This window comes from Varanus komodoensis, unplaced genomic scaffold (genome assembly GCF_004798865.1).
Source record: "Varanus komodoensis strain SLA01 unplaced genomic scaffold, ASM479886v1 scaffold130, whole genome shotgun sequence".
Taxonomy (NCBI): Eukaryota; Metazoa; Chordata; class Lepidosauria; order Squamata; family Varanidae; genus Varanus; species Varanus komodoensis.
In genome coordinates, this window is record NW_025335377.1 from 31375 (window position 1) to 58818 (window position 27444).

Consider the following 27444-nt stretch of genomic DNA (forward strand, 5'->3'; position numbering starts at 1 on the left):
TTTGAGTAAACCAGTGCTGAGTTTGTATTAGTCTTAGGTTTGATACATTCCTAGAATTACAGAGTGAACTCGGTAACAAACCGCAGCACCGAATCCATCAAACAGAAATGATCAGAGGACAGGGAAGAGGTAATGAATCCGAACTACCACAATAATCCCAGCTCCTCCCAAAACAAGTCACAGACATAAATATGTGAAGAGATTCCTACAGTTTTAATCTGGATGCTACAGAACTTTGCTATTCTTGAGGACTGGGGCAGTGTTGGGGAAATGTTAGCCCTGAGTTTAAAATGCTGAATGTTTAAGGCAGCCATCCTATGCATGCTTCCCTAAGAGTAAACCCACCCAATGCAGTGAGATCTACTTCTCAGTAAAAATGTATAGGATTCTGCTGTTAGAAATTAAAGAAGAATCCCCCCCCCAAAAAAAGGGGGGGGTTGGCCTGCAGATCATCTTATTGAAGGGACATGGGAGAAAGAAAGGGAAAAAATGAGGGAAAGCATTTATTAGGGATGTCAGAAAAAATGGTTTATTAGGGATATCAGAGAATTCTGCAGCAAATCCCAACAAATTCAGATTTCTGTGAATCCAACTTGCAGATTCCATGGCAGAATGGCTTTTCCGGAATCCTGCAGTTTCCATGGAATTGCAGGCCAATTTTTCACACTGGGGTGTGCTACTTGCAAGTGCCAATGCACACTTGCACCAAACTCTCATGTGCCTTCGTGAATGCACATTAGCACTGATTTGCACATAGAACAACATTCTGGTTGTAAAAAATCCAACAAAGGTTGATCCACAAAACACAGATGGAACGGGTTTGATCAAATCCATCTATCTCTTATACGAATTCAATTTCTGCTTCTTTGTTCAGCTTCAATAAGGCTAAGTGTGAAAAGCTTCCAGGGGTCTCTCATCCAAGCCAAGGGCGGCTGAGGGTCCTTGGGCATCTCAAGCAGGGCCGCTCCTCTTGACGCCACAAAGCATTCTGGGATTCCTGCCACACACATTCTGCCGCCTTCACCAGCTGTGTCAGATTTATTCATTTAGTTGTTTATTTAAAACACTGATATGCTGCCTATCTCACCCATGGCATCTCTAGGCAGCAGATGATGAGTTTGCCTGTACAGCTGTGTTGGTCCGTTGCAGCCACATACCAGCCTGAGGCTGCCCAGCTTCAGTTTTCCGCCAGCAGCTGATAACATCCACAGTTCAGCCGAGATCACATCTGGATATGGGTGAACTGATAGAGTCTAGGGGAGGGAAGCCTCTTCCCACCAGGAGCTGGGTAACATCAGGGGATGGGCCTCTCCCTCCTGAAGCCCCATCCTCTGACATCATTGGGGTGCCCTTCTCCATGGGGGCAGAAAGGGATTGCTCTGCCCCACTCTCCCCACCAAGAACAGAAAATCCCTCTCCCATCCCTGGCTCAAGATAACTGCAGGTGTCTCCTCTCCCAGCCTTTCTCAACCCTTGGGAATCTCTCTTACCTCCAACCAGTTATCAGTGATTGGAGATAAGAGCAAGGATTTTGTCTCCCAGGGCTAGAGAGAGGCTGGTTTTCTCTAGTGCTGGAAGAGGGGCAAGGCCTGGGAAGGTAACTCTGCAGGACAGATACTTCCCGACCCTGTTTTAGAAGAAGCAAGAAGAATGTGACAAAGCTGCTCCTACGTCTCTGTTCTTCTTATAGTTATGTGGATTCCCTCCAGCTTCTCTCTGCAGCTGCAAAGCAGGCAGGAATCTGCACGAGTCTGACACAAATGTACGGAGTGCTGGAGGGTGCGGAAAATTGGTCAATTCTTGCTGTGGCCGAATTTTTCAGGGGATTTTTGCTCTCTTGGTGGCAGAACGTGCAAACTGGCTCTGTCAAAAGCAGCTGGTTTTCAGGCCCACACCCTTGCTAGTTTTGGACACCCTCCGAATTTCCCGGTCTTAACATGGAGATCATGTGGCGAGGAGTTCCGCTGACCAGCTTCAACAGAGGCAAGCAGCCAATTCCTCTGCTTTCTCCAGGAAACAGGGTACAGCAGAGCTGAACTAGTGAGGTAGATGCCAGCACCAGAAAAGCATTTGAAATCAAAGCTTTTCTACAATGGGAGACGTCCATAAAAATCATGTTTAATTTATTTTTAAATTTTTAAATTTTAATTTGTGAAGAAATGAGAACTGAAAGGATCCGACGTCTCTGAGTTGACGAACAAGCGGACACAGCTATGAATTGTAGTTTTGTATTACTGTTGATTGTAATTGGTATTTTATTACTGTTATTTTATCTTTGTAGCCATCCTGAGGCTCCTTGCATAGGACAGCATAGAAATGTTTTAATTAAATTACATTTAATCAATTAAACAATTAAATTGAATGTAGGAGAAGAAGCCTATGAAAAGGTTTCACAGCCATGAAGAATATTTAAAATGGGACAAGAGCCGATTGCTGTGGATCTCGTGTGTCAGGACGGTTCCACAGGCAAATGGAAGGGAAGAATTTTTTCCCTTCTCTTCCTTGGGGCACTTTCTCTGTGCAAAGTGCTTGTCATGGTCCAACCTGGGACTGGTGAGGTAGGGCATTGGCACTGGATGGCTGCTTGACCTAAAATGATATCAGGATTGGGCACTGTGCCAGGATGAGGAAGACAAGGAACAAAAAAGACAGGAAGGAGCCAGAGAGACCATGACGAGTATGAAAATCACCCAGAAGATGTCAAGAAGGTTCTATTTCTCCCCCTTCCCTGCTTCTTTCTTTTGCTTTTCACATGCACACTTCCAATAAGCAATTAGTTTTAATGAGCAGATCTCAAGATGGACAAGGTGCGCCAATGGGAATGTGAGGTCAGAAGAGCTTGGGAACCCAGGAGCTTATGTCACCGCCATCCATCCCCAAATTCATTCCCATTAGTAAACAGACCTAGCTGCTACAGAGAAAACCGCAAGAGAGGGCATCCTTCTTTTGAAGGATGCCCCCAAGACCTCTAAAATATGACCCAGAAGCTCTTCCATACAACTACCTTTCCCTAAAAGCGGAAAGGCGACATCACCAAGTAGTTTGTGCTCCAATCTCTAGAGAGCAGTGCGAGATCCCAAATGCAGGTCAACAAGTGATCCTGGATGAAACCCTCTCTTTTCCCATGTTCCTATTTCAGTAAAACAGGGCAAAGGTAATTTACCCTAGATGCCTTGCAAGAATGAATAGGTCTGGGCTATACAGTCTTTCTAGAATTCCTACTGCTGGTCTCAAATCCTTGTGACTGTGAGTTCCACAGGATAATCACAAGCCATTCATGCAGGGGAAGGATGGAGACACCCACAACGTTCTCCTATTATATGTGCCAAGCCAACTTGGTAATTTCTTGTAGTGTCAACTCATATCTGCAATTATGAGAGCGATCAACATCCCATTTTAAAAAGGAAATCAGAATTCTCAGAATTCTACAACAATCATGTAGTAGGTCAAATTCCACCCAGGCTTGGATTAAATAATCCATGGGGAGCTGCCTCCCAATTTCACTTTCTAGATTTCTCTTTGCTCCTGCCATTTTCTTCCATGTCACAGAAATCTAAGGAGTAGAAACAGAGAAATCTGCAAGCGATTCAAATGAGATTCGATTTCTGTGAACCTCAACTGTGGACTCACAGCACGTCCCCCTTTTCTGAGTCACATGGATTCCTCTGAATTGCATAACTTTAAAAAGGGTGGTTTTGTGCTAGTGCACACACAAGTGGCCATTCATACACCAAAGGAATTCTCATACAAAAAATCCAACTCCGCCCATCAGCAACCACAAAACTAAAGACACCTGGGATAAACAGAACAGATCTAACAAAATCCACATGTCTCCAAGCGGGAGGCATGGAGATTATTGTAGCTTACCGATGCCACCTGCTGGGAGCTAAGCATCAACAGAACTGCGCCACAGGAAAAAGGGAGTAAGATCACATTTAAGCTCTTAAAACTGTTCTACCCAGTACGGTCAGAACAGGAGACGACAAGAAATGCCACTCAATACACAGTGACTGCTCAGCAGTTGCAGGAGGGTGTTTTTCCAGCTAAATCTGCAAGAACTTTGCAGGTCAAGGGAGACCTGGAATTTGGAAGACTTCCCTGTCCTCCAGACACCCCGACACAAACCTGCACAGTCCCTGTCAAACTCGCTTGAACGATGCTCTCTGAATGGCTACCTGCAGTCAGTTCTTGTTCATCCCACACTATAGAGACTGGGATTTGGAGGCTTCCTCAAGGGATGGGTTGGACTCGAGGAGGCAGAGAGGAACATGGGCAAAGAAAAGCAGGAAGAAATGAGCAAGAAAAGGAAACCTGGACAGGTGGAGTCACCCTGTGTTTTGCTGGTAAAGAAAGTGGGGATTCTAATCCTGCATCGTTCGCTACAGTACACATTCTGCTTCAGTTCTGTCCAGCCGCACACACTCTACCTTAATAATAACATCGGTAATTATCTTCCCTCTGTCTAGGGATCCTCTCCTACCCTTGGCGCACCTAAAGGCCCCGATGATGCTGGCCTCACCCTTCCAATTTATTGCCCTGAGCACTGGGTGGGAGAAGCGGCAGGAGGCTGAAGCCTTGCCCCCGCTGCCGGTCTGGATTTGAGCTGTCCCACAATGCACATTCTGTCACGGTTTTTCCACCTTATGATTCTGGAGGTGTTGCAGCAAAATGGAGCTGTTCTTAGCCACCTTGGCTGGCTCAGAATGCCCAAAGTACCTGCCCCTATCCTGCTGTACCAACACACTGCCGGCGCCAGGGGTTTTCCTCAAGTCAAGGTGAAAGAACGGCTCTGCGGTCTCCAGCGCGTTGCCGGAACTGCGCTTCCCATCCGCCCTGTGGTCCTTTGGCCACTGCGACGTGCCCCTTTCTGACACATGATTTCCCCTCTGCAGAAGGATGGCTGAGATCTCCGTGAAACTCTCCCCAAACTCCAGAGAAGACTTAGGGTCCCTGTCCTTGCTGTGATTGTTTTTGGGGGGCTGCAGTGGCCGCGCGCTCCTGCTCTTCTCGGTTGCATGCTCGGTCTGGTGCTGGATCAGGGCCAGTCTCTCTGAGAAGCTGCTCCCACACTCGGGGCACTTCAGCGGCCGTTTCTTCGTGTGACCGGTCTGGTGGCGGGCCAGGCTGGCAGCATCTGCAAAGCTCTGCTTGCAGTCGTGGCATTTGTAGGGCTTGGTGCTTGGGTGCCGGATGAGGGCGGCCATTTCCGTGGAAACGGGTGCAGACTTGTCCATCACAGCAGCTCTTTTCTGGGGCAGATCCGCAGCCGCCCTTCCAGGATCCTCTTCGAGGTGGACTGGCTGTGGCGAGACGAGAGCCGAACTGTCTGGCAGCAGCCCACACGGAGAGGCTTCTTCAGCGGGGATTCTCAGATGTGTGCTGCCCAGAGTTTTGTCTTTGGAGTGAATTCCCCGCTGTGCCAGAAGGCCCAAGCTACGCCTGCGTGGACAATGCCCCTGATGGGAGCTAGAAACAGAGTTTTCATCAGCGGCCTCGTCTCTCAGGGAGGATTTCTGGGGTGCTGTAAGACAGGTGTCCGGAGGCCTGTGATTCCCCCGATGCAGCGCAAGATCCGAGTCATGGAAATCTTCGTCTGATTCCAGACATGAGCATGCTTTGTCGTCCGCATGGCTGTTCTGGTGAAGCACCAGGGCCGTGCCATCTGCAAAGGCCCGACCACATGTTGCGCATCGGCACAGCTTCCCACAGACGCATTCCCTCTGATGCCGAGCGAGAGCGGAGACGCCGCCAAAGTCTTGCTTGCACTCCGGGCATTTCTCGGGGTTTTCCTGCATGCAGGTGCTGGGGTGGCGTCCAAGGACCGAGCCGTCAGCAACAGCCTGCCTGCATTCGGGGCAGGCGCAAAGTCTCTTGTGGCCCAGCTGGGGACTCGCCAGCACCAGACTGTCCTTGCGTGGGTCTCCACGTTCTAGGAAGGCCCATGTCGCTTGCGATTCCTGTTGCGGGATGAGGACTGTCTCGACCACAAAGCCCTCACTGGAATCAATGCATGCAACGGCCTTGGAGGATTCCCGGACAAAGATACGCTTTGGGTTCTCCTTGCCTGTCTGACCCTCCTTGCGCAGAACAAGCACCTTGCCGTCAACAGAACTCTCCCCGAACGTGCCACGAAGGTGCTGCGCGTGGGTTCGCTCATGCTGCGCCAGGGCCAGGCTGTCTTTGCAGTTCTGCCCACAGATGCCACAGATCCAAGACTCGTGGCTGAGCTGGTGGCAAGCCAAGGTGTCGGCATCCCCGAAGCTCCTCCCGCACTCAGTGCAGATGTAGGACGTATGGCTCTCTCGGTGCCGCGCCAGCGCCGCTCCGTCCTGGAAGCCCTGCCCGCAGACGACACACAGGTGGGCGCCGTGGCTCTTCCGGCGCTCCCCCAGAGCCCCCGCTTCTGTGCAATCCAGTCCACGTGCCGCGCACAGCACTCGCCTCCCCTGGCACGGGGGAGACCCATGCCCGTCCGCATAGCTCTCCCTGCCCGCGTCAGCCATGCAGGAAACGTGGGCCTCCAGCTCGCCCGCCTCCGCTTTGCGGCTGCACTTCCCACCCTCCTCCCGCCAGTGGTGCTGCAGCTCCTCCTCCAGGGCGAAGCGCCGCCCGCAGTCGTGGCAGACGTGGGGACGCTCCTCCATGTGGATGCGCTGGTGGGTGATGAGGTTGGAGCTCTGGGAGAAGCGCCGGCCGCACTCCTCGCAGTGGTAGGGCCGCTCGCCCGTGTGCGTCCGGCGGTGCTGGGTGAGGTGCGAGCTGCGGACGAAGGCCTTGCCGCAGTCCAGGCAGGCGTACGGCTTCTCGCCCGTGTGGATGCGCTGGTGGCGGATGAGGGTGGAGCTCATGCCGAAGCACTTGCCGCAGTCGGCGCAGCGGTAGGGCTTCTCGCCCCGGTGGATGCGCGAGTGCAGAGTGAGGTTGGAGGCCAATGAGAAGCTCTGGCCGCACTCGGCGCAGGCGTAGGGGCGACTCTCGCTGTGGCACCGCCGGTGGCGCTCCAGCGCTGAGCTGAGGCCGAAGGTCTTGCCGCAGTCGGCGCAGCGGTAGGGCTCCACGCCCATGTGCAGCCGCTGGTGCTTGACCAGGGTGGCGCCGTGGCCGAAGCGCTTGCCGCACTCCTGGCACTGGTAGGGCTTCTCACCCGAGTGGGTGCGCTGGTGCTGGATGAGCTCGGAGCTCTGGATGAAGGTCTTGCCGCAGTCGCTGCAGCGGAAGGGCTTCTCGCCTGCGTGGATCTTCCGGTGCTTGACCAGGTTGGCGGTCTGGGTGAAGCCCTTGCCGCACTCCTCGCACTTGAAGGGCCGCTCGCCCGTGTGCGTGATCTGGTGCTGGATGAGGTCCGAGGAGCGGTAGAAGCTCTTGGGGCACTCGGGGCAGCGGTAGGGCTTCTCGCCCGTGTGGCTGCGCTGGTGCTTGATGAGGTTGGTGCTCTGGGAGAAGGCCTTGCCGCATTCCCGGCAGACGTAGGGCTTCTCGCCCGTGTGGATGCGCTGGTGCTGCGCCAGGTTGGAGCTCCAGGAGAAGGCCTTGCCGCAGTCGCCACAGACGTAGGGCTTCTCGCCCGTGTGCGTCCGGCGGTGCTGCACCAGGTGGGAGCTCTGCGTGAAGGACTTGCCACAGTCCGTGCACGTGTTGGGGCGCTCCCCCGTGTGGATGCGCCGGTGCCGCACCAGTTTGGACCACTGGCTGAACGCCTTCCCACATTCGCCGCAGGGGTAAAGTCTCTCCCCCTTCCCGCGGGGTGGGGGCCCCACGGCAGCTGTGGTCAGGCTCTCCCCAACGAGGCTTCGCTGTTCGATGCTGAAGGCGCCCTCCTCCTCCTCCTTCATGAGCTTGGCTTTCTTTCCCACACCTGGCAAAAGAAGCAAGCGATCAGAAAAACAGCAGAAAAGGAACGTTCTCAAAGTGCCTAACCCACAGAGATGCTTCCTTTTTCAGGCCCAGATGGTGCAAATATTTGGAAAGGAATCCAGTCCAAAACAAAACAAAACAAAACAAAACAAAACAAAACAAATCCTTGTTTTCCATCCCTGCTCAAGTGTCAGATGAGGTGAGGATTTCCCTAAAAATATAATGCTGCCTTACAGTCAGGCAATGCATCCATCCACGTCGGAACAACCTGAATTGACTGCAGGACATAATGGCGGTGTGTCACTGCCCCCCCCCCGCCCCTTGGCCTAGAGAAAGGGTGCAAATGTCCACCTTTTTAATTTTGGCTGTGATCTTATGCACACTCCCTTGGAAGGAAGCCACATTTACCAGTAGTTACTGCAGAGTACATACATATAGGGCAGTATTGTTTATTTTTTAAAATATGGGGTTTTAAAGTATTCTTTTTACTGTTTTAATTCTTGCTTTCATTTAGCTTTTATTATTTCAAATTGTTGTACACTATCTTAATTTTTTGCAGTACAGAAAACCCCTGAGTTACAAATGCTCAAATTATGAACAGCCCATACTTTTGAACGAACTGCTATTAAGCCTATTAATTTTTTTAAATTACTGCAGAAAATCAATATCACCATAGAGAGAGAGGAAGCAAAAGGGGAGAGAGGGAGGGCCTCCGAAGCATCACCATAGAGAGGGAAGAAGCGAAAGGAGAGGGAGGGATGCATTCCGAAGCACCACCATAGAGAGGGAGGAAGCGAAATAGGAGGGAGGGAGGGCTGCCGAAGCATCACCATAGAGAGGGAGGAAGTGAAAGGGGAGGGAGGGAGGCCTCCAAAACATGTCTTCCTACCCCAGCCATCTGGAAAGGAAATCTCTCTGGCACTTCCTTGCTGCAAAGGGGGTGCTGGTGAGTTTGGGTGGGTGGTGGAGGCTAGAAATACTCACCCTTTCCCACTTTCACAGGGGTTCTGCACTCCTAACCCCTGTGAATGTGGAAGGTCAAGTGTACATAATCACACTTACACACAAATTCAACTTAAAAATGAATTTCCATTTTCTCATTCACAGAACTCTTTCGTAACCCAGGGACTACCTGTCTATGCATGTTCTTAACAACTAAAGCATTAATTCATAATTGGGACAATGCATATCTTCCCTTTGTTCCACCTTAAATAGCATCACCTACACCATATGAACAAAGAGATGGCAATTTCTAGGCTCCAACATGCTGAGCCATTAATCTAGAACTCAATAAAGCAGGGGAAGGAGATCCACTGGAGGTGGAGTCAAATAACCTGAGTTGGAAAGGGAAGGAGGATCCTAACCCTTGGAAAGAAATTGGTGCACGGGATCTGTGATGAGTATGAAAGAGGAGAAGGGGTGAATCTTTTCATTCTGAAATGAATGAAATGCGAGACAGACACGGACTGTCTAACCCGGGGGGACAATGCTGAGTGATCAGGGCCTTTTTTTATTCCTGAGAGAGCACCCCACAGGCCATATATACCCTCCCTGCAGGTGCCAAACCATAAACACATAAATTTAAATGGCAACTGCAGTAGCTACAGAGCACCAAATGGGTCAACATTAGCTCATTTGCAAGGTAATGTGGGGGGGGGGGCGGTAGGAGCACCTTATGACTACAGAGCACTAAAAGGGTCAGATTTAGCTTGCAAACAAGTTGATTTTGACCCCTTTGATACTCCATAACCATTACAGGCACCAGTTTCTCTTATACTGAATTTGGGGGGCAGACGGCTTGGGCAGTCTATGTTTTCCATCCCCAATTCAGTCTTCATTCAAGAGGAATCCTCCCGGTTTCTTTTTTCCCACCTGCATGGGAGACTCTCAGGATCGTCTCTTCTTCCTCCAGTGCTCCAGCACCCTCAGGATCACATGCCTCCCTGATGCCTTCCATCGACACGGCTGCAGCAGGAGCATTTTCCAGCTGATCTGTGAACACAGAGTTCAAAGCAAGTGATTAAACTAAGGCTCAGAAAGATCCCAAGACTCTAAAAACCCCTTACCAATCAAGGCTGACACAGCCATGAGCCGTCTTGGGAGCTTTCAAGCCATGCTCCAGGGAATCCTGACGTTCCTCAGCTCAGAAGTCAATACTGATGGACAAGCTTCCCAGAAAGGCTCGCTGTTACCATGTATCCCCCAGGATACGTGCTGCAAGCAAAGATGGGCCAAGGTCTGGGAGACTGGGGCACTCTCAATTTAAAGGCTTGGCCAGAGCAACACGGGAACCAAGGATATGTTCCATGCAACAAACAAGGAGCTTTGTTTGAAGTGCCCAATCCTGCCTAATCCAGGAAGCTGAGCAGGGTCGGGCAGGTTGAAATCAGGATGGGTGACCTGAGTCCTAGACTGAGCAGGTGCTTGGACTTGACGGCCTGCTTCCATCTGATGGCCCTTCCTGCTGTATGAGTCTATGATTCTTGGGGGCACCAACAGAAAAATCCACACGGAAAACACTGCCTGATGCCAGCAAGTTCAAAACCATGGAGCTCTGGCAACCATCTATCTTTCTCCGTGTGTGGCAAGTCCTTGTGCCAGTTGGCCTTGATTGCTGACAGCCTGCTCCACCATCCCCTTCTCGAAAATGGGCACCAGAGCTCTACATCCTGGTTTGCAGAATCAATCCTTTTTCCAAAGCATTTACCAGATCCAGTACCCCAGATTTTCCAGCACAGTGAGCTGCAGGTGTTAAACAAGTCACATCAGCCACGCTGGCCAGGGCTGAGGAAAGTTCAAAACATCTGGAAAGGATGCAGATGTTGGTCTGCCCTTTCATCCTGTCTGCCGCCATGGCCTGGACTTACCTGTAACAGAAATCACCCCCACCCTCTTCCAAGCCTTCTTTTCAGGACTGAGTTTTAGGGACAGCCACCTGTTTGCCTGCTCTGGGATGGTGTTTCCAGCTACTGTGCCCAAAGTCATACCTAAAGAAACATCAGCTTCGGAGCTCTCCTGCATGACTTCTCCGTCCAGCTCTCAAGGTGGCCAGTCTAAAATGCAAGGTGTTGAGCGGCAGTCAGGAGCTTCCTCAGCACCTGAAACAAGAAATACACTCTTTTGCTCTTGTGCAGCAAAAATGTCACCCCAGTTTTAGGGGATCTGAATCTGAAGGAGCGCCTTGTTGAGTTTCTAAAAAAAGGCGTGTTGGACTTCGGGCCTTCTGCCCAAATTTGGCCTACCTGGAGGTTGAATCCAACTCTTGGGGGTTGCCCAGATCACCATGACTTTCTTTGGCCCAGTTTTCCTTGAGGACCAGTGGACTGGTGGCTTCCTGCCATTCTGCAGTTGGCCCTCACTCTTCCCCAACCAGCAGTGAATCGGTGCTTTGCTGAAAGTAACATTTTTTCACCATCCTAAAAGGTTGAAATGCAGCACTCAGGGTTTGGTTCCTGGTCATAAGAGCTGCAAACTAAAACATGTCGGTCTTTTTAATACTTTGGTCTTGCCACTTTTGCCTTTGTTGCTGCCCAGCATGGGAACGCTGCCCCAAGAACATCTACAAAATTCAGTTTGGTCCTCAAGTGGTCCAACATCCTGGTACAGACTTGGAAAGCATCAAGTGATTCAGGAGCACAATTTCTGATGAAGTGCCCCTCCCTGTATGAACCCACCCATACATTACAAACATCGAAGGCACCTCTTTCAAATGCCTCTTCTGAGTAAGGTTTATTATTCTTTATTCATTATTCTTGAACAATATGATTGGCCGGGATCAAAGCGCAATGGCAGTGTGGGAGAAGGCCTTCTTGGTGGTGACCCCAACTGTGGAACAGATTCCCCAGTATGATTCACCTGTCTTCAGGACTGTCATCTCCCTGGCACCAGGTAAAGACCTTCCTCTGCTCCCAGGTATATAGCAGCACATGCTGGGGCATTCAGTTTATCATCAGGTAACTACACTAATAATTGCTTTTTTGTTTTTAAACTGTTTTACATTCTTGAATGTTAAAGTTTTATATTATGTTTGATCCACCTTTGACTCACCCAGAGAACTTTGAGTATTAGATGGTACAGAAATGTAATAAATTTTTAAAAAAGGATGGACGGACACCCTTGTTCTAAAAGAAAAGTGTTTTGACTATTGGGGAAATGATACAATCAGTTTATTAAAAAGTTACAGATCCATTGAAGAGGGCAAATAATTAGCATTCAGCCATCCATCTTCCCAGAGCTCTGGTCAATCATATTGCTAAAGTATAATACACGCAAGCAGCAGCACTCAGAGGTGGCTATCTAGGAAGCGACTAAAGGTGCAATTCTACTCATGTGTAGACAGAACAGGTCCTTAAATCCTTAGCATTTCCCAGCCAGCTGGGAAAAATGGCAGGGCTTTTACCCATATGTGCACCCCGACTATACGGAGTAGGAAGAGTAGAACACAACCCTCACTTCCTGTTCCTGTTTGAAAGCTGCAATGGGGGTGGCAGGACCAGAGTACAAGTGGGAGAGAGGACCATTTTTCATCTTAATTCCCTTAAGGGGCAAGGTCCATCTGGTACCCTTCCCCTTCCGCCCCAGACTTGCATGTTTGCAAGCGTGAGAGCTATTTTCACATTCTTTCAATTCCTCCTTAAGTTTTAATCCTCAATGATTCTTAAATCATTAGAAAAGCCAAATGGCTGGAAGTCTGCAGATGCATTTTAAATAATCAAATCAATTCATGGAACTCTTTTTAGCAGGTTTTGCAACATGTGGCAAGTCATCTGAACTTAATGAGTGTTGGGATGCCTCAATAGCAGCCATGAGACAGGATCCCCAGGTTCAGTAAGGAAAGACCCCTTTCACTTTGACCCTTACCCGTTTTATTGAAATATCACTTAGGCACCCTCTGCAGAGAAACCATATTACAACAGCGCTGTTGGGTAGAGACCAGAGCAACTACAAGCTTCCAAAACATATACAGAATGATTTATAGTTTCTGAGTTACATGGCATAGCAACTGTTCAGGTGATGATGAAGGGGAATACAGTGAAAAGAATGTCAGAGAAGACATAATACAATAGTGTTTCATTACAGGAGATTGTAATGTGGATCCTGAGTCATTGCTGGCCTTGGCTATCAGTTTGCATGTGAATTAATCAGGCCAGGGTGCTGCTGCTTGTAGATTTGGCAGCACAAAAGCCTCCATGCAGTGAACTTTACTACTGAATGTAGCATTGCCTCCAGTGAGTACCTGTCTCTAAGTAACGGCAATACTAAACAGCAACCTGGCTTGGAATTCTGCTGCTTTCTGAGAAAGTAGTGCAGGTGTTTTTGTAATACAAAAGCACATATAAGCAACCTTTTCTGCCAGGATTCATCTGAATTTTCCCAACATTAGCAATTCAGTCTGAAATATGGCTTAAACCAGGAGGTGATGGCCAACCATCTCAACACGCTCGAGTACTTCTGCCATGCCAACCAAAGCAACTCCTGCCCTTTTCCGCCGCTACCTTTCATGCCGTCCAAGAAAGGGAAAGAAACAGCCCAGGGCGTGTTAGCTCCATGAGCAATCCTCATGACTCAATTTCTTGATCTTGGCCAGCTCAGCCCAGATCTCTACTAGATCATGGACTGAAGGTCCCTAAGCCCTAGAGACCGCTGGCCATACAAAGTCAAGGGAAAGATTTCAGCCCTGGCTCCATGTACAGGGAGGGAGAGATTTCCCATCTTGTAGACAAATGCCTTTAGGGCTGTATTATTTTTAGCGCATTTCCACAATATTCATTTTTATCTTTACTGCTGTGCTGGACTACACATCATGTTGATTTGGGCAGGGTGGGGTCTGCTAAAGTAATTGTGGATTTCTGTATTTCAGTGCCTGAGCCACTGAGTCTGCTTTTTGTGGTAGGAAGCAGCACATAAATTGTATTAATAATAATAGCAGCATCCAAAGAAGCTTCCCAGGGCAAAGTAGCTACGGACCACAATTGAGAGACAGGTTGGCAGCTGCATCTCACCATCGGCACCCTCTGCAAGCTCAGCAAGGTAGAGACAGATCCAGCCAGTCCAGACCTCGCCACTGCATAAATCTGCATTTTCAAGCATGTGCTTTTAAGCAAAGATGCTTCATGCAGCGTTAGATTGCTAGTATATCAGAGTCGGTACTATCTCCACAATGCCCATGTTGCATTATCACTCCATTTCCCATATTGGCTGGGAATTATGGCAGCTGGTCCCTGTAGAATATCCACTCACACACCCCCCCTTGGACTTTTCCACATTTTGCTGCTTTCCAGCCTGAATTTGAAATGGATTTAACTGACATTGTCAGCACTTGATGTATCCAAGATATTCATTGTGGCACTGGGGAAATTCAGATAAAACCTGGTAGAAAGAGGTTGCTTATATGTTCCTTTGTGTTATAAAATCAAGTCTGCAACATCTCTCCACCTCTTTCTCAGGAAGTACCAGAATTCTGATGCAAGCTTCTGTTTACTGTTATTTTCAAAGCTGTTCCTTTAAGAGAAGGCTACTACCTTTGGTGGGAAAAGCCTTTGCTGGGGAATGGGGCTCCCAAGGCTATTCTTGGCTAACAGCTATCAAAACTGATAAGGTACCAGACAAGTTTTTCTAGCAGTATTGCAATTGCCCTCATTTGCATGCCAAGACCCACAATAATCCCTGTGCCTCAGTGATCCTTTTTTTTTTTAAGTTTTATTATTCTTTTTCTACACACTAACAAAAAGAAACTAAAAACCATCAATCATCAGAAACATCAGACCTACTGGGTCAGCCCCCTGTACTTTTTTTTATTGTAATCCATAAATATATTTAAATCTATGCATAGTCCCGTTTCTCTAGCCAATAATAAAAAGAATTCCAAGTTTGATAGAAGTATGTATCCTCTTTCTCCTTCAGAGACAAAGTCAATCTGTCCATTTCAGCACAGTCCAAGACCTTTTTAAAAATCAGTTCGTTGGTAGGTGGTTCTTCACTCCTCCAATGTTGGGCAAATGCACTCCTCACCGCAGTAATTACATGTAGAATCAAATACATTGCTTGATTATCAACATCATCAGGTACAATGCCTAATAAGAAAACGTCAGGTTTATGCCTCAGTGATCCTTATGTGAATCTCTTGTAATCAAGACTATTGTATTAAGTCCCCTCTGCAGATCTCTCACATTCTTTTTCACTGTGTTCCCTTATTTTGTCTCCACCTGATCAGCTGCTGTCAAGTGACTCAGAATCTATAAAACACTCTATGTTTTAAAAGCTTGTAGTTGGCTGTGAAGACCACTACCCAGTAGCATGCTGTTGCAACTGCAGGGGGCTTGGGTGATCTCACCAATAGAAAAGTTGGGGTTCAAGGCAATTTAATCTTCCCTGTGGGTATAAGGGTTCATTCCTGCCATTGATAAGGAGACTCAGGCACATATTAACAAAACTAGCACTTGTTGCTTGCAGAAGTATTTGCAAACTGATTAGTGCTTGGTAGAAGTGCCTTAAGCAAAAGTTACACTTGCAAGTTTTCCAGAGTAAATTTGTGCATCAGGATCCTGAAGCATTTGCCCTTTCTTCCTGGCAAAACTTCTCCAGATCTGTTGGGTTGGACGGGGACAGAGCACTTCAAGTCTTGCCACAACTAGACAGGAGATCCAGGTTATACCATGTTAAGAATTAAATCAATGTTTTTCCCACTTTTAATGCAGCTGATGTTTGGGTTAGAGGGAGGAAAGACTAGCCTATCCAGGCATGTGTTGATTGACTGAGAAGAAATACAGGTGTGTATTCCTGCTAGCCAATCCTCTTTGGTTCTGACAGTTGGGAAGTTGGCACAAGGGATGCTCATGCAAACACACACGTGTGTGCGCACACACACACGCACACACACACAGTTTGTGCGCACATGTATATCATAACACCTCCTGGGGTCCTTGTCCGTGGTAATTCAGAGACGTTCCCCAAAGTATATACCCCAGCCCTCCCAAACCTGGTACTCTCAGATGTGTTTAACTCCAACTCCCAACACTGGCAGCCAGCAGGACCATCCAAAATTGTCCCAATAACTCTGCAGGATAAGATCCGAACCATGCAGCTGTTGAGGAAAACCAGATTAAATGCTGCTAGAAGAAGATTGCTTATATGTGCCTTCGTGTTATAAAATCAAACCTGTGTCCCTTTCTCTGAAAGCAGCCGAATTCCAAGCCAGGTCACTGTTTAGTGTTGCCGTTTCTTTAAGAAGATAGACTTCTTAGCTGAACTGAGGAATTGCTGTAGGCAAACACTGGTGGGAAATTTCCCTGCAAATCAGCAGGGAAATACTGGTGTTCCCATCAGCTGAGACAAAGACATTCATTTGTTTCTGAATGGAACATTTAACCATCTAGTCCAACACAGGCAAGCAACTAGCAGTGTAGCTGTCAAACCAGTTTTCCTGAAAGGTTCCTCAGACACATCTGCATGTTTAAACAGACACAGAGGCTGACCCAAACTACAAGGAGACTGAGCTGACATATCAATTAAGCTCAATGGTAATATTTTCCATCCTATTGTTACTGGTATTTCTGATTGGCTCAGAGCATTGTTTCCAATGTATGAAGACATCAGGATGTACTAACATTATCTGGAAACTGAATGCTCTGTATTGCTGTACCTGACTAGCAGCTTATAAAAGTGCCTGTACATGTGCTGTGAACTTGTAGTTGAGTTCTCCTCTACCTGGGAAGGCACTGTCATCAGGGACTGCAAGAACTGGGGCACAGATTCAATAAAGCTGCAGAGGTTCAAGACATTTAGATCTTCCCCAGGAGTCCGAGTCACAGCAAAAGCAAAAGCACAAGGCATGCAAACAGTACTGCTACCTTAGCAAACATGAGCATTCAAAGAACCAATCCTACAATCTGCCAGTGAACTGAGCCTTTGCAGCGGTGAGCCGTCAGGAGCTTCCTATTCAAAGAAGTCCAAATGCAAAGTCTCCCTCACCCATATCTTTGTTTTTGGCAGCAAAAGATTGATGCTTGTCTTCCTAACAGGGTGTACAGAGCAGGGAAGAAGCAAGCATCCATCATTCCGGAGAACAGGCAAACTCCCAGTTGCAAGCAGCAGGTTCTCCAAGCAGGCAGGTAAGACCAGCCATTGATGGGTGTTAACCAAAGTGGTGTGGTTGTCAGAGGGTTGGACCAGGAACCTGGGAGATCCAGGTTCGAGTCCCCGCTTGGCCATGAAGCTCACTGGGTGGCTTTGGGCCAGTCACTCACCCTCAGCCCAACACACCTCACACCACTGCTGTTGGGAGGATAAGATTGGGAGGAGGAGAATTAGGTAAGCTGCCTTGAGTTTCTGGAAGGAAAAAAGGTAGGATAGAAATGTAATAAATAAATAATGGATGGAGCAAAGGAGGAACTGAGGCGTCACAAGCAGGTAGGGATGAATCTAAGCAAATGCACCTAAATGTTTTGAGGCTGCAATTTCGTGCAGGGTCGGACAGAAACATAGTCGTACAACTCCCAGTATTCCCCAGTCAGCTGTACATTCCTGGGGAGGGTTCCCTCCCCCCCCCCGTGTTAGAGTTCCTCATCCTGATGCAATGTCTGTAAGAGCCTCCAAAAACACACAAAATCCTCACATCCTTTGCATCCGCAGCAGTTAATCCTCTTGAGAATCAGTCACACAGTTCAAGAGCCCGGCTTGGCGGAGTGCCCCGACAGGTGGGCTTGCAAAACCACTTCCCAGGCTGAAATTATATGGCCCTTCACTAGGGAGTAAGCCCTGCACAACTCAACGCAGCGTGCTGGCAAGTACACTCGGACAGCATGGCGATGCTAATCGCGCTGCCTGCGTCTACGACAAGATGGTGAAAAGGCGTCTGATCCGTGTTAAGTGACCTGAAGTACAACTCGGTCAACCTCCCCTTCCTCCCTGAGCGCTCCAACCAGCAGCCGCTCGTTGCTGATCCTCTGCGCACGCAAAACGCGCAACCTCGACAGGATGCGCCCCGTCTATGCCAGACCCCGCCGCTTTTGTTTGCAAAGACTAACAGTAATCACTGCCATAATGCACCCATTTCCCAGCTCTTGGAGAACGTCCCAAACTCACCACTGCAGCTGCCCCTGCGCCGGGGGGGGGGGTGCGCCTCTGGGGAGACTGGCTCCGAGGGGGCCCTCCCCCACGAGGCCCGGGGAGCCCCCCGACGCGCCCTCCGCACTGCAGGCGCCCCTGTCCCCGCTCAGCAGCCACCAAGGCTCAGGGTGACTGGGAGGGAGAAGGCAGGAGAGGAAGTTCCCTCCCCAACATAGTTCCCCTCTTCCGCTCTGCTGCGGCTGCTGGGGCTGCCTGGGAATGGAGAGGAGCGGAGGCGCGCTCTATGGTTTTTAACCGTTTCCCTTCAAGGGGGTGGCGCAGGGGAAAGAAGCCGCGGGGCAGGGCAGGGAGCCCGGCTCCTGGGCTGCTCTCTGAGGCGGGCTCTGGAGCCCGGACGCCTGGGTTCCATCCCAGTGCGGTGCTGGAAAAGCGATGGGGGTGCGCGCACAGAGCCGCCCTTACCTTAGGGCGCAATCCTAGGCACGTGTGCGCAGAAAGCAAAGGTGCGAGCCATGCTTGCTGGGAACAGCTGGGACTGGGACTTCTGGCTCACCACGCATACGCGCCCTTAATGCATCTCAGCGCCGGGCTATTCAGTGTCTTTCTTCCTCTCGTCTTCTTTTTCCCCTAGACTTGAGAACAGGAAATCGGCGGCATGGCGTGGGTTGAGAGAGCCCGGATTCCTGGGCTGTAGGCCTGCTCTGCACAAGCAGAACCGTCAGGATGGGCAGGTCCTTTTGGGTGTGACCAGATACGACGTTTGAGTTTCTTTAGAAACGCTTGAAGGACTCTCCCAAACTTTTAAAAGAGAGATTGCAGGTAGCATTTCAACCTGTGGCACTTGGGCAGCAGCCAGTGGCTTTGAGGAAGCAGCTGCTGTTGATTTTCTATCCATCTTGCAAGCTTGAGCGGAGAAGGTAAGGTGGCCACCCTGCTCTAACAGGAGTGAGGGCAGGAGGGGTTGAGATCTGGTGCCCAGCATTGGCTGTTCTTACAAGCAGTGGTTTCCAGGAGCTCCGGTGAAGACTGGGTGCAGAAAACAAGATCACACCCAAGGGTTGAGGAGTGTGGGTAGGCAGTGAACCGTGGGTTGTTCGAACATGGGTTATCATGCTGGCCGAACCCAGATACAGCAACAAGCCGTGGCTTATCATCCATGAACAACCAATGAAGAGGATAGGTGGTTGTTGGCTTGTGAACAGTAGGCTGTTCACCATGGTTTGTTATCTCAGCTCCGCTCAGGCCATACAGTAGCCCATACTCAAGGGTTGAGTGCAGGTTATAATGTTGCCTGAACCCAGGAATGGTTTACGCCACCTTCTATGTGAGATCACTTTTTAGCTAGCAGTGTTGGAGTTTTTGCCTGTCTGCTAAGTGCATTCTAGTGTTGAGCCACAGTTGTCTCCCTCACAAACCATGTTCCTGGGTTCCTTTCCAGGTTCAGGAATGGCAGCCTACAATTGGTTCACTTAGCACGGGGCAATCTGGACTACTTGGCTTTTCCTCTCCTGAGGGCATAGCAGACAGTTGTGATTCCACTTGCAATAAGCATGGAGTTTCCCCAGGCTAATGAAAAAAATCAGGTTTAATTGTGCAATCAAACCCACAAACACACTCCTAAAGTACCTTTAATTATGTCATTAGTAGGCAGCTTTCTCGCTCACTGTACATGTTGATTTAAGAAAGAAAGAATGGCAGGGATTCCCAAACCAGATCTGCCAGTGATTTCTGCGTGAGGTCCAGTTTTGCAAGCCTTTGCCATCAACCATTGGCAACATTGGGAACTGATCTATTGGCAGAATAAAGAAAGCAGGGCCTTTGTCGCAATTTCCTCCCAGTCTTTGAAGCGAGCTTCCAATCCACTTTTGCTTTTTGCTGGCACTGTGATTTTTTCATTTCAGAAAAACTTTGGCTGTTGCCAGTGCTAGGACTGCAATATTATGGTTGGCACTCTGTACAGATCGCTTGATTTTCATTTGGCCAGTTTGTTCTTGCTGTATTTGCACAACTGTTGATGTCAGAAGTCGTCTCAAACTGGGAATCGGGTGCAAGTGGAACAGAAATGTAGTGAAATAAGTATGATTCAGGCTAGACGAAAACTTTGAGATGTTAGGAAACAAAACTCAATTCAAAGGCAGGCCCAACAATAATAAAGAACAAAAATGAGCCAGTTCATTGCAAGATTTCTATTTTTGTTATTTTGTTATATTTCTATTGTGTTTTTATTGACTGTTGTCACCCTCCCAGAGAGCTTCGGCTGAGGGGGAGTGTAGCAGTGAACTAAATCATACTGTCCCATGCACAGGATCAGTCCCTGCAATTCAGTTATGGCTGCTGTGAAGGGAAAAAAGACAAATTGCCTACAGCTGCAAGCAGTGCCGTCATGTTTAGAGGTAATGAATGATGAAAATACTATTGCAAGGGCACAGAGTAATGTTATGAGCATGGGAAGAGGCCATCTGCCAGGTCAAGCTATTACCCATCCCTTTAAATTAAGCAAGGTGGGTGACACTTAGAAGACCTTGCTCTTGTTGGAGAATTCAGTATAAATCTTGATAGAAAAAGGTTACATATATGTGCCTTTGTGTTTCAAAATTAAACCTGTACCCCTTCTCAGAAAGCAGGGGAATTCCAAGCCAGGTTACTGTTTAGCATTGCTGTTACCTTAAGAAGTCAGATTTCGTAGCTCACCCGAGAAGCTGCCCTAGCAGGCAGTGGAATCCATTTGTTTCTGAATGGACTCGCTAAATCAGCTCAGGTATCTAGGGCAGTGTAGTTGTCAAACCAGTTTTCCTGAAAGGTTCCTCAATCAGACATATTTGCATGTTGAAGCAGACACAGAGGCTGACCCAAACTACAAGGAATTCACTGAATTGACTTGTCAATAAGGCTCAGTCAGGGAAATTTTCTATCCTGTTGTCACTGGCATTTCTGAGTATTGTTTTGTGTATCAAGATGCTATTGTGTTAACATTATCTGAAAACCTAATACTCTGTATCTGCATATGTGACTGGAAGGTTATAAAAATATCTCTACATGGGCTGTAAACTTGTAGTTGAGTTAACCTTTATCCAGGAACATGCTGTCGTAGCAGCTGCAGAAACTGGGGCACCGATTCAATAAAGCCGCAAAAGTTCAAGACAATTAGATCTTTCCCACGAGACTGACTGTTCACTCCTTGCAAATTGAAAACTGAGATTCTGTCGCTGACATGGCATTCCAGTGGTGGAGTGAGTGCCACAGAGCAGCTGGCCTGCATCATTATCTTTTCTTTTCTCAGGCATGTTCCTTTTCTCAGGCATGTTATTCGTCAATTTCTGTTGTCTGAAATGTGTTCCTGCATTTTAAACGCTTGCATTGCAGCTAGGTTCCATGTGGGCGCTCTGAAGGTTATGCTGTAGCTTTAAACTTTTACATTTTATTTTGTGGTGTTGAGTTTCACAATTCGGGTTATTGTAAAGTACCCCAAGAGCTTCAGCTACCGGGCAGTACAGAAATATAATGATGACATAGCTTTGCCTTGCTTCTTTTGAGTGGCTTTCTGGCAGTGGTCTTTTACATCTCCTGCTACCGGTTTCCTTAACTTGAAGACACCTGGAAATCATTTTGAGGCCTTTTGCTTGCAAAGCCTGGTGCTTTGCCATCAAATATTGCCCCAAGCTATTAATACCCCGTTCTACTACAAATGACAACTATTTGGCAACTCTTGGGGGAGTAAAGGGCCCCCCCCCCAGGAATACCATAGCACGGGGACTAAACCTTTATGTAGTCAGCAAGGCAACCTCAGCCTATGTTTCCATTTCCCGGTTGCTCTGAAAGAGTAGGAAAGTTGTAGCCTTCCAGATGTCAGATAGACAACTCAGCATTCCTGACTATTGTCTATGGTTGGCAGGGGCTAATGAGTGTTTGAGTCCAGAACATCTGGAAGGACACAGGACCCCTATTTATTTTATTTTTTTATTAAAACATTTATATGCCGCCCCATTCGCCGAAGCCTCGGGGCGGCTCACAACATAAAAAATAACAGTAATAACAATTACTGTTATACCAAAACCCCTAGCCCTGCTCTGGAGTGTGAGCAAATTGTTTTCCTGTTCCCAAGATCAGTTTGTGAGTGCTGTTGATTATGTGGCCCAGATAAGCACAAAGGGGAGGCCCCAAGATCAGAGAAACTTAATAAAATTGCACAAGTACAAATAATCTTTTTTGCAAGGGATCCAAATCTAAACATCTATTTTAAAAGTGACATTTTATCACAGGTTCCACTTGCAATTACCAATAGCAGCTCTGTCTATACTGCGTAAAAAGGGTCTACATTATAAAGGGATTCTGTGCCACAAATGGGACATTGTAAAACTCTGGATGCAAATAAAGATTTCAGCGAAGACCCTCCTGCTGCCAAAACATACAATGCTTAATGCAGCATCCCAGTTGAAGGGTGAGTGTGTTTTCTATGGGAAATTAGAGAGAGAAATGCACAGGGCAACTGTGAAAAGGGTGCTCACCGCTTTGTTGTACTCTTCTGATATGTAAAGTTGAGTTCATGAAAATTCCCATCCAAGGGAAGGTGGGTGATTCCAAGGACACCTCCTGCAACAGTAGCTAAGGGAGAAGGCTGAAAGGATTCAAGAAAAAGGAGCCCCAAAACTCAAGCCAGATATGCAAGTGCTATTCCAGGATCACAGAAAGAAGTGGAGACGTTCCCAGGTGTGCCCAGGTGTTTTTATTACAAGCAAGTGGAAGAGGCACAAAATGGTGAATGAGATTTCTCAATTATGCTACATTCTTAATCTATGAATGTCTCTAGGGAGCTAGAAGCAGAGAGTTCTTCCTCTTGGGTTTTTTTCACCAGTTCCTTGAAAATGGCTTTATTGCTCAGAAATCAGTGAAGACACCCCAGCATTCCCACTGTCCACAAGTGACGCATTTTCCTCTAGCAAGTTCCTTCCTGTCCCCACAGCTAGCCTGGGAGAATAGCTGCACCCCTTTGTTTAAGTCCCAAAAGTGCAGCTCTCTAATAGACAAATGCTAGTTGATAGACACTGAATTATGTGCAATTTTTACAGCTGACACTTGGTTAAATAAAAAAAACCTCACAAGACTAGAAATAGCACAACCCCATGCAAACAGATGCTGAAAAACAAGGCCTGTAACTCCCACCATGCCTTAGCTGGCCTTTTACAAGTTCTATCCAGTGTGATTGGCTGAGGCATGTTGGGACTTGTAGGCCTTTTGTCTAAGCTTGCATGGGATTGCGCCTTGAATGCGTTTTAAGAACAGTGTTGCAGCATTGCAGCGCGCACACAAAATGTGTCATGACTATCAATGCTCAGGTAGCCTGAGGGAGGCTGGAGAATACTTTTCATTTCAGTTGTGAAGACATGGAGGCTGGATTTAGATGCCAGGATAACCCACACCCAGGGTTGTTGTGGGCTGTTGTTGAACTATGGGTTGCCAAGCTAATAAACTGTGATAATAAACCAAGATAATAAACTGTGATGAACAAGTCATACCTTACAACTCATACCATGGGTTTCTGGCAAACAAGCCATGATTTGTTAGTGAAGCTGGGTTCAGACAGCATGACAACCTATGCTTCAGCAACAACAACCCATACTCATCCCATAATCAAAGCCTGCCTGAAACCCACCAGTGAGTTCCAAGCCTTTTGATTCTTTGATTCTTATGAATGCCACCTCCTGAAATTCACAACAGCATGGTAAGAAAATGTACACGGGATTATAAATCGTCGTTATCCCATCTATTACCATCACCCCATCAATGCTTTCCAAGCACACCCAAAAATTAATCTCTAGCTCTTGGAGAGAAAAATTTTAACCTAGTTAATTCCATTGTAGAACTATGCCTCTGAAACTACTGCTCTAACTACTAGGATCCGTTACCACCCTGAGAAGAGGGAAAGCCATGCTCTCTCTCAGAATTCCTTGAATGACATTCCCCTGCCTCCTGGCTTATCTCCTTTAGACCAAGCTAGAAGCTTGAAGTAAAAGAATTGTCCTTTTTAAAAACCTTTTGCCTGCCACTCAAGGGTGGGATGAAGAATAAAAGAAAAGCCCTTTTATCCAAAACAAATTATGTGTATGTCTTCTGCAAGGCTGCTGGTGGTTTAAAAGGGCAGGAGTTAACACCATTTTGGCACAGAACAAGCAGCTGAAGAAAGAAGAGAACATTCTTATGGGTGCTACTTTTTTCCTTGTCTAAATGAGCACTGAAAGAATTTTGAGAAGGCAGCGATGAACTATCATTACCCTTGGAAGGACAAAAATCAGTTGCTGAAGCTCTTCCAAGTACAGATTACAAAGAGAAAAATGAAGTTCCTGTCAGTATTTTTAAAAAGGAAAGTAATCACTTATTGTTCTAGTGTGTCCTAAAAAATGTTTTCTTGAGTCAACACAATATTGAGATATGTATCTGCAGCTTACTTAACGGCACCAATCCCATCCCTAAATCCTACTAAAATCCACACAACAGATTAAACCTGATTAACTTTTGCCCCACTGCTTAATGAACAGTCTAATCCTATGGATGTTTACTCAGAAGTAAACCTCACTCAGTCCCAGGGCTTCCAGTGGGATACGCATCTAAATTCTATGTAAACATATAAGAAGCCCCAAAAATCAACTGTGCAACCTGATCTTATGCAGAATTCTTAAGCCTACTCTGCCTAGTTAGTGACAACTAACTTTTGTTGGATGGGGCCAATCAACTGTATTCAGATTATCAAAACAAAACACATTTATTTCTATCATTACTAAAGGAAATAGTGCTATATATAAGTGCTAGCCAAATTAGACATAATACACCTATTATTCTTTAAGAGCTCAGAATTCCATTCACTACTGCAAAAGGTTTCCCTCAGCTTTTCCAAGATTGTTTTCCCTAAAAACAACTTTTTGAAAACGCCAAAGGTTTTACACCTCAGGATCCAAAGAAGGAAGTATTAGCTGAAGAACTCACTTGTCATCCACAGATGGAGAAAGGACTATGAGGGGGTTATAGAACAGAAGGTGGGGTAATCCATTAAACAGAATTGAGAATTCTGGGATTTTTGTAAAAAAAAATTATCAAAGGGAAGAAATCTCTCCAGCAAAATTGGAAAGTGTGGCAGGGACAGAAATCAAAGGCTATCTCCATGAAATGATGAAAAAATTTCCTCCTCGTATCTCAGGATGCATAATTGGTTATTAAGAAAATGCTGGGTGGGAAAAACTTTGAATGAATGTCTTCAGCAAGAATAACAGTATTTGATAAGAAAAGATGGATTTGAAAGAAGGATGGTTTCTGAGGGGGAATCAACTTGATTTTGGGACAGCTACAGAAGGGGTGAAAATCATGGGTACAGGAAGCATTTTTTCTATGGGGTGACTCTGAATCACTCTTCTGAGTTTAGGCTTTCATGTTTCAAACTGCTCTAGAAAAAGCAACTAAGGCTATGAAAGAATAGGTGTAGGTCAGATGGACAAGATATTTAGGAAAAGTTATTCCTGTTCTCTGGTGACTCTTGGATTCATACCTTAATATTAAGGTTCCTAAGGAAAATAAACAAGTAGAAACATTCCAGGAGTTGAGGTGAATATTTTCCTCTTCAATTTTCCACTCATTTAAAATGTTCCTAAGAAAAGGTATTATTTTACCTCTACCACAGGGGCCTAGATTTTGTTAAACCAAACTTCCTTATTCGCCCCTTCTGCAATTCGAAAGTCTGTCTCCACTCATGGAACACGTGGCCCCCTGCCTTTTGCCCCTTCATTCCGCAAACCAACATGATGAACCAACATCCTCACATCTGCACCATAATCCAGCCCCCTTTCCTCAAAATCCCCACTTCAGTTCCCTCCAGGCTCATGCCACATGACTCACTCCCCATGTTCCACTACTGAAGAATCCTTCCCTATTAAAATTTCTCCTGGAGCCCCATCCCCTGTTAAAGGCACCATCTTGTTGGCCATCGCCAAGATGGCTGCCTCTCCTACAAGATGGGCAACTGCTGCGGACTCTTTCCTGGCACGCGCCTCCTGGTGCTGTGTGTACTGCAAAAAGTATCGGAAGCGCTGCCCACAGTCTTGGCAGGCATATGGCAGCTCTGCAGTGCGGACATGCTGGTGTTGCATCCAAGTCGAACTCTGGCGAACGTCTGTGTTGCAGCTCGGGCCTTTGTAGGGCCTCTCCCCAGCACGAATGCGCTGGTGCTCTAACAGCTTGGAACTCTGGGAGAACTCGTGCCCACAATCTCCACATCGGCGTGGCCCATCTCCCATGTGGACTTTCCGATGCTGGACCAGGTGTGAGCTCTGCTGGAAGTTCTTGCCACAGTCGCTGCAGATATATAGGGTTTGGTGACGAGGATGCGAGGCCGTCCCATTCCGGTGAACCTTCTCATGGAGCACCAGATGTGCCCTCTGGCTAAACGTACGCCCACAATCCGGGCACTGAAATGGGCGTTCCCCTGTGTGGACCCTTCGGTGCTGCAGGAAGTGCGAACTAACGCCGAAAGTCTTGCCACAGTCCCGGCACTCAAACGGTTTCTCCCCCGTGTGCAGCCGCTGGTGCCGCAACAGGGTGGAGCTGAGTCCGAAGGCCTTGCCACAGTCCAGGCACTCGTACGGTTTTTCTCTGGTGTGCGTGACGTGGTGCTGGATCAGAGTGGAGCTAAGGGAAAAGGATTTGCCACAGTCGTTGCACCGGAAGGGGCGCTCCCCGGTATGTGTCCGCTGGTGCTGGGTGAGGGAGGAATTTTCGGAGAATCTCTTACCACAAATGTGACAGGCAAAAGGACGTTCCCCCGTGTGCACTCGCCGGTGATTCAGCAGGTTGGAGTTGCGGTTGAAGCATTTACCACAGTCGGGGCATTTGTAGGGCCTTTCTCCAGTATGGATAATCTGGTGCTGGATAAGGGTGGAGCTGAGCGAGAAAGACTTGCCACAGATGTTGCATCTGTAGGGCTTCTCACCTGTGTGGACCCGCTGGTGCTGAATGAGGTTGGAGCTCCGGCCAAAGCACCTGCCGCAATCCGGACACTTGTATGGTTTCTCCCCCGTGTGTGTACGCTGGTGCTGGAGGAAGGTGGAACCACGGGTGAAGCATTTGCTGCACACCCCACACTTGTAGGGCTTCTCGCCACTGTGGATGCGGCGATGCTGGCCCAGGATAGAGCTGGTGCCAAAGCATTTTCCACATTCAGGGCACCGGTAGGGTTTGTCAGGCACAGAGGGGGACACAGAGGAGGCGACTGTGCAGGAAGAGCGGACACCCAGTTGACCCGCACTGGCGTCAAAGCCTCGGTCACCATCACTGCCATCCAGATGGAAGCTGTTGTCCTCTCCATCTGCATCAGAGTTAAAATCTTCATTGATTTCACCCATTTCTGCACCCAGCTCCTCGCTGGAATTTTCTTCTGCTTCTCCCTCCATTTCTGGAGAGACATTTGGGCTTTCTCCCATGTCCGGGTCCAACACAGGACTGGCACTTGCATCCATGTCTTGCCTGATATCACCATCCAAG

General features: G+C 47.8%; 2 protein-coding genes across 4 annotated transcripts in view; both read right to left on the reverse strand.

Moving 5' to 3' along the window:
* LOC123019574 (zinc finger protein 420-like) lies at positions 1-17968 on the reverse strand. 3 transcript variants are annotated; one of them, XM_044422541.1, is made up of 5 exons: positions 17938-17968; positions 11097-11270; positions 10842-10952; positions 9727-9846; positions 1-7855 (listed from the first exon to the last, which is right to left on the reverse strand). In XM_044422541.1, the coding sequence occupies exons 3-5, from the start codon at positions 10873-10875 to the stop codon at positions 4626-4628; spliced, it is 3384 nt and encodes a 1127-aa protein (XP_044278476.1). In that variant the 5' UTR covers positions 10876-10952; positions 11097-11270; positions 17938-17968; the 3' UTR covers positions 1-4625. The 3 variants fall into 3 exon arrangements, with proteins under 3 accessions (XP_044278476.1, XP_044278478.1, XP_044278477.1); XM_044422543.1 differs by lacking the exon at positions 11097-11270 and having other exon boundaries at positions 17938-17967; XM_044422542.1 differs by lacking the exon at positions 17938-17968 and having other exon boundaries at positions 11097-11713.
* A 4657-nt stretch (positions 17969-22625) lies between these two features.
* LOC123019585 (zinc finger protein 30-like) overlaps positions 22626-27444 on the reverse strand; it is a 33145-nt gene continuing 28326 nt past the window's right edge. Inside the window, exon 5 of the mRNA XM_044422566.1 lies at positions 22626-26990. Within this exon, the coding sequence (XP_044278501.1) occupies positions 25800-26990 (1191 nt within the window). The 3' untranslated portion in view covers positions 22626-25799. The remainder of the gene's footprint in view (positions 26991-27444) is intronic.

Bases quoted from the DNA above. Each gene is read 5' to 3' on its own strand.
- LOC123019574 (XM_044422541.1), bottom strand. From the start codon at position 10,875: ATGCAGGAGAGCTCCGAAGCTGATGTTTCTTTAG. The intron at 9,847-10,841 runs GTATGACTTTGG...CTGTGTTCACAG, and splicing joins CGAAGCTGATGTTTCTTTAG to ATCAGCTGGAAAATGCTCCT. The intron at 7,856-9,726 runs GTGGGAAAAAAG...TTCTTTTGCCAG, and splicing joins CCTGAGAGTCTCCCATGCAG to GTGTGGGAAAGAAAGCCAAG.